The sequence below is a fragment of the Chlorocebus sabaeus genome, chromosome 18, assembly GCF_047675955.1.
Source record: "Chlorocebus sabaeus isolate Y175 chromosome 18, mChlSab1.0.hap1, whole genome shotgun sequence".
In the NCBI taxonomy this organism is placed as follows: domain Eukaryota; kingdom Metazoa; phylum Chordata; class Mammalia; order Primates; family Cercopithecidae; genus Chlorocebus; species Chlorocebus sabaeus.
Window position 1 is genome coordinate 17,064,636 of NC_132921.1, and position 12,317 is coordinate 17,076,952.

At 43.3% G+C, this 12,317-nt stretch overlaps 1 protein-coding gene across 1 annotated transcript in view; it reads left to right on the forward strand.

Moving 5' to 3' along the window:
• KDSR (3-ketodihydrosphingosine reductase) overlaps positions 1 to 12,317 on the forward strand; it is a 38,124-nt gene that overhangs the window by 18,217 nt on the left and 7,590 nt on the right. Inside the window, exons 7-8 of the mRNA XM_008013865.3 lie at positions 5,884 to 5,967; positions 11,570 to 11,653. Of these exons, the coding sequence (XP_008012056.1) occupies positions 5,884 to 5,967; positions 11,570 to 11,653 (168 nt within the window). The remainder of the gene's footprint in view (positions 1 to 5,883; positions 5,968 to 11,569; positions 11,654 to 12,317) is intronic.

Consider the following 12,317-nt stretch of genomic DNA (forward strand, 5'->3'; position numbering starts at 1 on the left):
AAAGCAATAATTTGACTCTCCCAGTATTTATATTTTTATATCTTAAAGAAATGTTGGGAAAATGAATGCTTTTTATTTACATAGTTAATAGAACATTTTGTGGAAGAAGGATATAGTTAGCATTTGCATCAAAATAGCGTTTGTCATGATGAGTGCAACTTTGCATCTCAGCTGCATGAAGCCGACTTCCACATTATTGTCACACAGGAATGCTTAGAGAGCATCACATACGTATCTACCCAAAAATCACATCCTGAAAAAGGCAGGGTAAAGTTCTTTCCATTGCTCTGTACAGTCGTCCCCTCTTATCCACAAGGGATGTGAGCTAAGACCTCCAGTGGATGCCTAAAATGTTAAGAGCCCAGAAGGGTATTCACTGCGGCCAACCCTCTTATAGTAAGAGTGTGCTTTTGGGAATCCTGGTTGATGATTTAGATCAGGGGTTGACAAAACTTTCACCAAAGAGCAGACAGTACATATGTTAGGTTTTAAAGGCTGAATGGTACCTAATATAGCTACTTAAGTCAGCTGTGATAGCAGGAAAGCGGCCTCAGTAGACAGTGTGTAAATGAACAGTTGTCACTGTGTTCCAATAAAACTTTACTTATAAAAAACAGGCAGAGGGCCAGATCTGGCTCATGGGCCATAGTTTGCTGACCCCTATTTAGAAGACCCCCATAAGAGACCTTGATGGTGTGTGATAGAGCACCACATTGGTTAGATATGGGACAAGTGTTACAGTACAGATGAGTTGCTGGGGCAGCGACAGCCCCTATGTGCCACGTAGGGACTGAAAGACCATGCCATTCTCATACCAAAGGAACCAGCCACAGATTTTGTTGTTATCAACTGGCCTAATACTCTTAATAATAGATAGTTATAATATGCTTAGCCAATAGGACTCTGATGGCTGTGAAATTTCAAAAAAGAATACTGGTATTTCTTTTGAAGTTTTTAAATTTGAAAAGTCTTTTTGTGAATACCTGTTTTATTTATTTTTATTTTATTATTGTTTTTTTAGAGACAGCGTCTCACTCTGTCACCCAGGCTGGAGTGCAGTGGCGCAATCATAGCTCACTGTAGCCCTAAGCTCCTTGGCTCAAGTGATCCTCCTGTCTCAGCCTCCCAAGTAGCTAAGACCACAGGTGCACATCACCACGTCTGGCTAATTTTTAAAATTTTTTGTAGAGAAGGGGTCTCACTGTGTTGCCAAAGCTGGTCTCAAACGCCTAAGCTCAAGCAATCTTCTGGCTTTAGCCTCCCAAAGTGCTGGGATTACAGGTGTGAGCCAGCACACCCAGCCACCATTTTATTTTTATCACAGTTTTGTAAAATATGTGAGGGAGATGTTGTCATGCCACCTAATGAGAGGAAAACCCAATTTTCAATACATTCAATGTGTTGCTCGAAGTCACATACTTAATGACAGAAATCATAACACGATCGAAGCCTTGACCCCAGGTCTGCTGCCCTTTTGCAGCAGATGATGCGTCCAGCTAGTTGGTTCACCTGGCTGGTTGCCTCGGCCCCTTACTTTGGTCTTAGGATCCGTGTAGGTGAAGGGGTGTTTGCGGGATGAAGAATCTGCCCATTAGGACTTTTTGCAAAGCTGTGTCAGCATTCACTGATTTAGAGCAAAGTGTACAGTCGGGGTGGCCTGGTTTCACTTCAAGTAGAACAGAGATGCTAAGAAAGAGGAAAAAGAAAGTGGATTGCTGGTACAGACGGAGCCCCCCAATCTCTGGGACAAGTGTGATTTGCATACTGCAAGTAGCCGGTCTGCACACTCAAGTCTGCATGACTTCTGTCCTTATTTGGACTCTATTAAAAATGCCCTCACTTAAAAAAAAGAAAAGAAAATGAACGTATCCCATAAAAAAATAGGTTCTGGGGAAAAGAAATGCAGTCATCAAAATCTAGTTTGTTTGTAGTAGAACTTGCATCAAACCAATTATTGTGACCCTACAGTAATTATAGTAGCATTTTTTTGAAACCTGGATAATGTGGTCAAGGTAGGTGTGTTTTCTGTCAGTGAAATCTTATGTAATTGCTCAAACTCTAAATACCTTTTTTTTTTTTTAATTTTTATTTTCTGGAGATAGTCTTGGTTTGTTGCCCAGGCTGGAGTGCAGTGGTTTGATCTTGGCTCACTGTAGCCTCTGCCTCCTGGGCCCAAGCAGTCCTCCCACCTCAGCTTCCCAAGTAGTTGGGACTACAAGTGTGTCCTACCATGCCTTGCTGGGATTTTTTTGTTGTTCATTTATTTTTTACTTACTTTATTTTATTTTTTTGTAGACGTGGGGTCTCGCTATGTGGCCCGGGCTGGTCTTGAACTCCTGGACTCAGGTGATCCACCTGCCTTGGCCTCTCAAAGTTCTGGGATTATAGGCGGTGTAAGCCACTGCATCTGGCCTCTAAATATTTGTAACAATTCTTTGGGTTTAATTAACTTTGAAGTCTCTCTGTCCACCTTCCTTTGCCCCCAAACTAAGGTAGGACCCTGGCATTGTTATGGGTACCATGAGTAATTTTGAAAGAATGCATTGTTGGCACTTTTTGGTCTTTTTTTACTCAGTCTTTTAGGAAGAAATGTAAAGATTTAAAAGTTCATCTTTTGGAAAGCAGACTTCTGAGGTGTGTTATAGCCAAAGATGCGGTATCAGAGACCAAGCCAAAAACAAAAAAAAACTGATGCTCCCTTTTCTGCTTTTCTTACCCTGATCATGCCCCTCTCCTCCCATCTCTTCCCTCTGTGGTCTGAAAGTAAGTTAAAGCTTAAATTCCGGAGTTTCACGTACACAGCCGTAATCTTTCCAGTCCCCACCGTCTTTGTTTTGATGGAATGGGGAACAGCACATCCTGTGTGGATTATTTTAATAACAAATCTGTGGTTTTTTTTTTTTTTTTTTTTTTGAGAGAAAGTCTCACTCTGTCGCCCAGGCTGGAGTGCGGTGGCGTGATCTCGGTTCACTGCAACCTCTGCCTCCCTGGTTCAAGCGATTCTCCTGGCTCAGCCTCCCAAGTAGGTGGGATTCCAGGTGCCCACCACCACGCCTGGCTAATTTTTGTATTTTTGGTAGAGATGGGGTTTCACCATATTGGCCAGGCTGGTCTTACACTCAGGTGATCTGCCCGCCTCGGCCTCCCAAAGTGCTGGGATTACAGGTGTGAGCCACTGCACCCGGCCCACAAATCGGTTCTTGAACAAGTGGTCAGCTGTCTTTCTGTTTGAGGTTGAGGCCAGAGAGAAGGGAGGAAGTAATAGGATGGGCGTGGGGCAGAGTGAGGGGCACACAGAATGGTCAGGCAACAGGGATGAGGAGAAGCAGTGACCAGGCAGCAGGGGACTCAGTGAGGACCTGGCTCATCTGTTCTTAGAGAGAGTGGTGATCTCAGGGAGCTAGCATTGTCTTATAAGAACAAGTAAAGCCAGACTGCCCTCATTTTTGTTTATGACAGGATTATGAGCTCAGTTGATTAAAAGAAGGTGTAGATGTGGTTTAGTATATTCAGATTTTAGCAAATTATTTGACCAAGAGTTTCAGGAAACTAGAATCTTAACCTTATGCTTTGTTCTTAGAACAATACTGGCATGTAGAAGTAATTCAATAAGTGCTTGTTGTTGCATGAATAAATAAAAGAATATGCAAATGGTGAGGTGACTAGCCACTGGAGGTATCCAGCCAGAGACTGGGAGAGTCATTTGGTTGGATGGCGTAGCGACAATACCAATCTAGAAGCGATTGGACTGGTTTCTCCCAAGCCCAGCAATCTGTCTTCCTACCTCATGAAGAAGCTGCTCTGAAAAGCTGTTTTAACCTTTGGCAATGCAGCCATAACCTTGATTTTGAGAAGCACTGCTCTGTAATCCTGTCTTCCATTAGCTTTGGAGCCAGCATCCTCCTTTACTATGAGAGAGAAGGCAGAGGGGCAGCGCAGTCGTGAGTTTCTGGCCAGTCAGTGTCAGTCTTGATGTGGGCTGCCTAATGACAACTCTCTGGATTTTTTGTGGTGTTTTTCTCTGGTCGGTGCACAGTGGAGGGCAAGGCTGGGGAGGACGAGGTTTTCGTAAGTCACTGTCTCAAAAACAAGTGGAAGCGAGTTTCTGGCTCATCTGCCTCATTACTGGGCCCCAATCCAGAGCTATTTATGAGCATGGCTGGGCTGTGAAGCTGCATGCCCTGGCGATGCCCCGTGGATGGGCTGTCCCATGCCCTAATTGCGCTGGAATGGAACCCACAAAGACATCTCACTTTCACGACTGCACTTTCCAGGATGGCTGGCCTGGATCTTCTGCTTGCAGGCCTGTGTGTGCTGCTTCTTCCCCTTGCAGCTCCCCTTAAAGCCCTCAAAACTGTGCTTCACTGAAGGAACCAGGGAAGAAAAGGGCTGCATGAGATGAGACTCTGGGCTACTCTTTTTTTTTTTTTGAGATGGAGTCTGCCTCTTGTCACCCAGGCTGGAGTACAGTGGTGTGATCTCAACTCACTGCAACCTGCGCCTCCTGGGCTCAAGCAATTCTTCTGCCTCAGCCTCTCGAGCAGCTGGGGTTACAGGCATCCACCACCAAACGCAACTAATTTTTGTAGTTTTGCTAAAGACAGGGTTTCACCATGTTGGCCAGGCTGGTCTTGAACTCCTGACCTCAGGTGATCCGCCCGCCTTGGCCTCCCAAAATGTTGGGATTATAGGCATGAGCCACCGCGCCCGGCCCCTGGGCTACTCTTAAAGGCCGTCACATTAGGCAGTGTGGTGTTGATTTTCAGCCTAGGGTACCCTCCTGAAGATGTGCAGTGGCTGATCTGTCAGCTGCCTCTCCGCTTCCAGATCCCTTAGGTGTGTTCCTAGGGATGAAAGAGTGAGCCAATACCAGATAAAAATCATGGCAAAGAGATTTTCACGGTATGAACCATTGCTCTTAGAGTTGCTAATTGGCAGGGCGAGATAAGTGTGTGCAGCAGGGCTGTGACTGAGCAATCTGTGGGAGGGTGTGTCCCGGCCAACAGCAGAAGAATCTGCTGGAATTGTTGGGGTTGTGTGTGTGAGTGGGGGTGTGAAGCGCAAAGTGTGCAGGCGAGGTGGTGAGGCACACAAGTGTAACAACCTACTCCAAGTGTCAGATTGAGAGGAGCCACACAGAGTTTCAGATAAGGCGGAAGGCTTTCCCTATGTGAGTGCAGGTTGAGGTTGTCCACGGGGGAGGTACTTGGCTGGTCTGTCTTGGAGGTTCTACCCAGTGGTTCTTCTTGTTGGTTCAGTGGAGGAGGTGACTCTTGACCTCCTAATGGGCAGAGGCCAATTGTACAGGGAGCTCTGGAATAAGCAGACTTCTCAGGGACAGTTCTGGACTGGCTTTGGTGTGGTGCACAAGAAGAGGATAGGGCAGCAGATTTTAATGACCCCAGTGTATTTTGTGGATGAAATTAACACAAGAGTGTCAGAAGCAGTCTGAATGGAAAACAGATGTGCAATCTGGTGAAGAAAGAAGGGGCAGACCGGTCCCATTGCCTTGATAAAGGGCTCGGATGTTGTGCAGTGCGTGTGAGAACTGGACTGTTTTTAAAACACTGCCCTCCTCGTTGGACGTCTCTCAGGGCCTCTGCCTGGGCAGCAGGAGCGAAAGATACTGCAAAGGAGGTGACTTGCCATACTTTAGGGCCAGCTGTTTTCCCGGGTCTACGTTAGGGTGAGCTTTTTGCCTTCGTTCTGGAATCGTCTTCATGGAGAGGCATTTCTCAACGCAGCTGGTGTAGTTCCCTGCGTACAGAATCACCCCATTGTTCTCACCACTTTTTGGGAATCAGGGCAGCCAGTGCAGGTTGGCAGTGTAGGACCTCGGTGTGTCTTGGTTACTGAAGGTACATGTGTTGTTTTGAAATGCAGGTGAAGCCATATAATGTCTACATCACAGTTGCTTACCCACCAGACACAGATACACCTGGCTTTGCCGAAGAAAACAGAACAAAGGTCAGTATCCTACATGTCCCAGTTTGAACCTTTAATGTTTACTGCTTGCCTGATTTTCTTTCTGCTCTTCAGCTCATACTCGTTTTCACCAGTCAACAGTGTTTATTGGGGTTTTCACCAGTCAACAGTGTTTATTGGGTAGAGTGCCTAGCTGGTTTCTGATGACCTTGAGATTCTCCAGGCATATATGCCTTCTTTCCTTCCTCTTTTCCTTCACTTTCTTTTCTTAAAGTTTAATTTAAATTTCCACCAGATATTTTCTCTATAGCGACAGGGCCTCACTCTGCTGTCCAGGCTGGAGTGCAGTGGTACAGTCATGGCTAACTGTATCCTCAAACTCTCAGGCTCAAGCAATCCTCCTGCCTCAGCCACCTGAGTAGCTGGGCCTACAAGCGTGTGCCACCAAACCTGGCTAATGTTTAATTTTTTTTGTAGAGATGGGGTCTCACTATGTCGCTCAGGCTGGTCTCAAACTCCTGGCCTCAAGTGATTCTCTTTCCTCAGCCTCCAAAGTGCTGAGATTATAGCCATTGCACCCAGCCATTTCTAGCACATTTTCATCAAAGAACTATGTCACACAGTTTTAGAGTCCAATATCAATCCTTTGCCTCATCTCTGCTATTCCCAATTCCTACTGCCTAGAGGTAGCCATTTATTTTAACTAACATGTTTATACTGCCTTTTTTTTTTTTTTTTTTTTTTTTTTTAAGATTTAGAAATTATTTATTGACTTTCTACTGTGGAAGATAAAATTTAAGACCAGGCCAGGCACAGTGTGGCTCACGCCTGTAATCCCAGCACTTTGGGAGGCCAAGGCAAGAAGATCACTTGAGACCACGAGTTCAAGACCAGCCTGGGCAACATAACGAAACCCTGGCTCTACAAAAAATTAAAAAATTAGCTAGGCATGGGGGCACATGCTTGTAGTCCCAGCTACTCAGGAGGCTAAAGTGAGAGGATCATTTGAGCCAGGGAGGTTGAGGCTGCAGTGAGCCAGGATTTTACTACAGCATTTTGACCTGGGTGACAGAGAGAGAACCAATATCTAAAAAAAAATTAAAAATAAAAAAGTAAAAATTTAAGGCCAGCCATGGTGGCTCACACCAGTAATCCCAGTACTTTGGGAGGCCATGGCAGGAGGATTGATTGAGCCCAGGAGTTCAAGACCAGCCTGGGCAACATAGCGAGACCCTATCCCTACAAAAAAATAAGCAAAATTAGAATAGTTCCACCTACTTGGGAGGCTAAGGTGGAAGGATAGTGTATTAGTCTGTTCTTGCATTACTATAAATAAATACCTGAGACTGGGTAATTTACACATAGAAGAGGTTTAGTTTGCTTACAGTTCCACAGGCTGTACAGGCTGCTGCTTCTGGGGAGGCCTCAGGAAACTTATAATCTTGGCCAAAGGTAAAGGGAAAGCAGGCACGTCTTACGTGGTCGGAGCAGGAGGAGGCGAGAGACGGGAGGTGCCACACACTTCTAAACAACCAGATCTCATGAGAGCTCACTCAGTATCATGAGAGCAGCAAGAGGGAAATCCACCTCCATGATCCAGTGACCTCCCACCAGGTCCCTCCTCCGACATTAGGGATTGCAGTTGGACGTGAGATTTGCGTGGGGACACAGATCCAAACCATATCAGATAGTTTGAGCCCAGGAAGTTGAGGCTACAGTGAGCCAAGATTGCACCACTGTACTCCAGCCTGGGCAACAGAGTAAGACCCTGTTTCAAAACAAAAACGTTAAGATTCGTATCTGTTCCCCATTCCCTGTGTACTCTTCTCATCTCTTTAGTTAAATCAGGTTTAGTGCTTATATTAATATGACTGCAAATATTATGCACACTTGGACCATTCTATAGTGACATTTCCTTTCTTGCCTTTTCATTTACTTAGCTTTGTAATTATCTGTAACTAATTCAGTCCCAGATTCAGACAGAACTGAGATTCTCCTTTTGATCCATGTGAGCACATTGTACATTCTGTTTCATTCTTTCTTCCTCAGACATTACTCCTGGGGTCGTCCCCATTCCTGGTCTGTTCTAGATCTGCCACCCAGCGGTGGTCTCAGGACTTGTCTTCACCTCACACTGCACATTCCCTTCTCCTCTCCCTTTGACGGAGCCCATGACTCTCACTTTTTTGGTTTATCTGCTCATTTTGGCAGAGCTATAATATTTTCCACCAATTTTCTGAGAAAGGGCACATCAGAGGTAATATTGTTTTAGAAACGACATGTCTGAAAATGCCTTTATTTTAATTTTAATCTTTTTTTTTTTTGAGATGGACTCTTGCTCTGTCACCCAGGCTGGAGTGCAATGGTGCAATGTTGGCTCGCTGCAACCTCTGCCTCCTGGGTTCAAGAGATTCCCGTGCCTCAGCCTCCTGAGTAGCTGGGGTTACAGGTGTGTGCCACCATTCCCAGCTGATTTTTTGTCTTTTTTTTTTAGTAGACACGGGGTTTCACCATGTTGGCCACGCCGGTTTCCAACTCCTGGCCCACCCTGGCCTCCCAAAGTGCTGGGATTACAGGCATGACCACTATGCCTGGCCATTTTTTTTTATTCTTGATGTATTGTTTTATTAAGTACAGATTTCTAGTTTGGAAATAATGTTTCCTCAGATTTCTGTGGGCATTTATTGATTTCCAGCTTCCATAATTTCTATGGAATGTGATACCATTTTGATTCCCAATCTTTTGTATAGAACCTGTTTTTCCATTTATTTTTGGAAACCTTGTATCCCTTTTTATCCTTACTTAATGGATTTTGGCATGGAGTCTTCTCACTTCATGTGCTAGACATGAAAAGGAGCCCTTTTATTTTGTCAACTTTTGTTCTGGGACATTTTATTGTATTACTCCTTTTATCACTTCTTTCTTCCCAAAGTATTTCAAGTGTTCATCTTTCTGGAGCATTTATTATAAGATTTTTGAACTTTCTGGACCGATCCTCTAATTTCCTTCTATTTTCTCTCATTTTAAAAAAAAATCTCTTTGGCCTTTTGTTCTCCTTTCTAGTTTTTAAATTAGCTTTATCCTTAAACCTTTTTGTTGAAATTTTTATTTCTGCTGGCTTACATAAAAATTACTTTAGATCTCTTTTCTCTGAATATTTAAAACAGTTTTTAAAAATAGCTTCTTATTTCATGGATTTCATATTTTCTCTTGTGTCTAAGGATGTTCACTCTGGATGTTTAGCTTTGTTTTTTTGTTGCTGTTGTTTTGTTTGAAAATTTCTTCTACATCTCATAATATTTATTTCCTCCTACTTGCTTTTTCTCTGTTGTTGTTTTTTAAGGCTTCCTCAAATGTCTGGTGATCCTTGATTGTCCATATTTAAGAGTGAGGCACTAAAATGCCAATTGTAATTCTCTAGCTTCTCAGCTGTTTACTATGGGATGATCAGGAGGGGATGCAGCCACTTCATTAGAAGACTTTCATATGCCAGCATCTGCTCACTTTTCTCATGGTTTGATCAATTTCCCTAGTGAGGAATCATGTCATCTCCTGCCTTTGGGAGAGTAAGACTTGCTGTCTGTGTTGTGGGAACCAAGCAGGGCAAGAGGGCTGGGGAGCTTACCACCTAAGTGCCAACTTTTGCTTAATTTTTCTGTTTCTGCAAGGTGCCTTATAACTACTCTTAGTGGTGACTGGTGTTCCAGAATTAAGAGTCTGGTTAGTAAACTGCTCATCTTCTGCCGTTGTAGATGAGATGATTTGGGGTCTGATGATTTGAGTCTCCATTGCACTTATCACATCAGAAACTTCTCATAGCACTTATAACAGACATATCTTTTATATAAAATGACTGCCAGTCGTTCCGAGCTGAATATAAGCTTCACACGTTTTCAATGGAATATTCCCTTTTCCTTGACACATAGTAGTTGCTTTTTTGAGCAAATGAATAGGTGAAGTGGGAAGAAAGGAATTAATCAGAACTTACCACCTTGAACTGTGGTTGATTTTAGTTTTATATTTTTTTCTTCTCTTTTATACCAATACTTTGTAAATGTGAAACTCTGCAGCATAAAAATTGGCACTTAAACTCCCTAGACTGTATATTTGTAAAAAGATGTTTGTGATTTAGAAGGTTTTTTTCCCCCTATTCTTTTCTCTTTGGCTCTGCCTTTTTAAAAAGTACTGCTATTTCAAAGAAGTAAATTTAAGCCAAATGTCCTGTCTTATAATAAGCTTTGCAACATTTGGTATGCAGTCTTTTAGTTTGAAGCCAAAGCTGACAAAGGGTGGTGATTTCCCTGTTAAGCTTTGATTCTGATGTTGATTAAGTTGGGTTTTTTTTCCCGTTCGGTAAAATTTTGGGCAGACTTGTTTGGGTAAATAAAATTCTACATTGATGTGTAGGCCCTTTAGGGGGCGCCGTAGTACTTTAGAATCTTATGTGTATTTAGTGTGGTTATGCCAGCCTGGGGGTCTGGAAGAATGAATAGTGGCACCTTCAAAACAACCTTTCTCATAATTCAGGTTCACAAGAAATACTTGGTCTTTATGAAATACTTTACTTCCTATTTTAAGAAAATATAATCTGGTTTTTATTTTCTTTAATTCCTTCAAGCTTTATGGTAAAGTTTACAGTCTCATGCAGTTTAAGGCTTTCGTTTGACACTTCTAATTGAAATTATTTGACGCTTCTAATTGAAACCATTTTGACACTCCTAATTGAAACTAATGGAACTAATTGAAATAATTTTTGACCACATATATGCAAGGCATCACAAAGAAAAGCCAAAGATAAATGATTGCTTGTAAAAAAGGCCCTGCCCACAAGCAACTTGAGGTAAAATGCAAATTCGCAAGTAGCTATACTGTGTATTAAAGCAGAAATGTTCACAGAAGGAAGAGAGGTTACTGCCAGTTAGGTATTTAGGGAAGGCTTTTTGAGCTAGGTGAGAGTTGAGATCGACCTTTTGAGGAAGAAAAGTCCAAGATTTGGGGTCTGCAGCTCCAGCCTGGTAACTAGCGTGCAGCCCATCTAGGGACCACTCAGCATTGTCTCCTAAGTGGCTCCTTCTCTTTCAGTGTCCTGTGCGTTTGCCTCCTCTGCAGATCCTTTAAGAAACATCTGCAGTTGTTGAATTAGGGGCTGGGTTGCGACTGTGCCTACCTTGGGCGCCAGGTTCATCCCCAGGGATCAGCCCTCTGCTGGCCTGGGAGTATGGTCAGAATAGAGCTGCTGGCCTTGAGAGCAGGCTTGCTGTGGACACAGGTCTAGCCTGTGCAGAAGCACCGTCACTCAGGTGTCTGGTCGGCACTGAGGTGTCAAAGAGAGAGTCTTTCTGAACTTGTATCCGGTGATGTGTTCTCAACTGTAGCTTTGACGATCCTCACTGGAGCCAAGACTTCATATGTCCTCAGAGAATGGCAAAGGCCTCCTTGTCTTGCTTCAGCTACTGGGTAGAATTTTACATAGTAACTAGGTAGACACTGATTTAGAATCCAGATGGGCCTTATTCTAAAAATAGGAATCTGCCCAAAGGTAGAAAATTGGAATTATTTGTAAATCAGGAGGCTGTAAGAATAATTTATTTTGAATATAATGGGTAATCATGATATTGTTATGTACATTTTTTTCCACTTTTAGCCTTTGGAGACTCGACTTATTTCAGAGACCACATCTGTGTGCAAACCAGAACAGGTGGCCAAACAAATTGTTAAAGATGCCATAGTGAGTAAAATCTTTGTTTTCTGTACTATTTGTATTTGCAGTACTATATTGCTGAAAAGATATTTGTCCTAGGATTTAACTTCAAAACATCAATTATTAGAATTTTTTAGTCTGTTAGATTCATCATATCTAATATTGGACTCGACTTTTCTTCTTTTAGATGCTTTATTGACTCCATATTAGTGAGTAGGCTCCTGAAAACTGATTGTATACCTTAACCTTAGGAACAGGTTTACTAGAAGGATGTCTGGAAACCTGGAAACACCAGTTCTTTAAAAAGAAAATGAGACTTTCCTAGGCAGTGTAAACAGTATATACTGTGTCCTTTTTTTTTTTTTTTTTTTTTTTTTTGAGATGGTGTCTCACTCTGTCACTCCAGGCTGGAGTACAGTGGCGCGATCTCGGCTCACTGCAAGCTCCACCACCCGGGTTCACACCATTCTCCTGCCTCAGCCTCCCAAGTAGCTGGGACTACAGGTACCCGCCACCGCACCCGGCTAAGTTTTTGTATTTTTAGTAGAGACGGGGTTTCACCGTGGTCTCAGTCTCCTGACCTCGTGATCTGCCCACCTCAGCCTCCCAAAGTGCTGGGATTACAGGCGTGAGCCACCATGCCCGGCCACAGTTTATACTATGTCCTGTATACACCTGGCTGCCTTCTCTC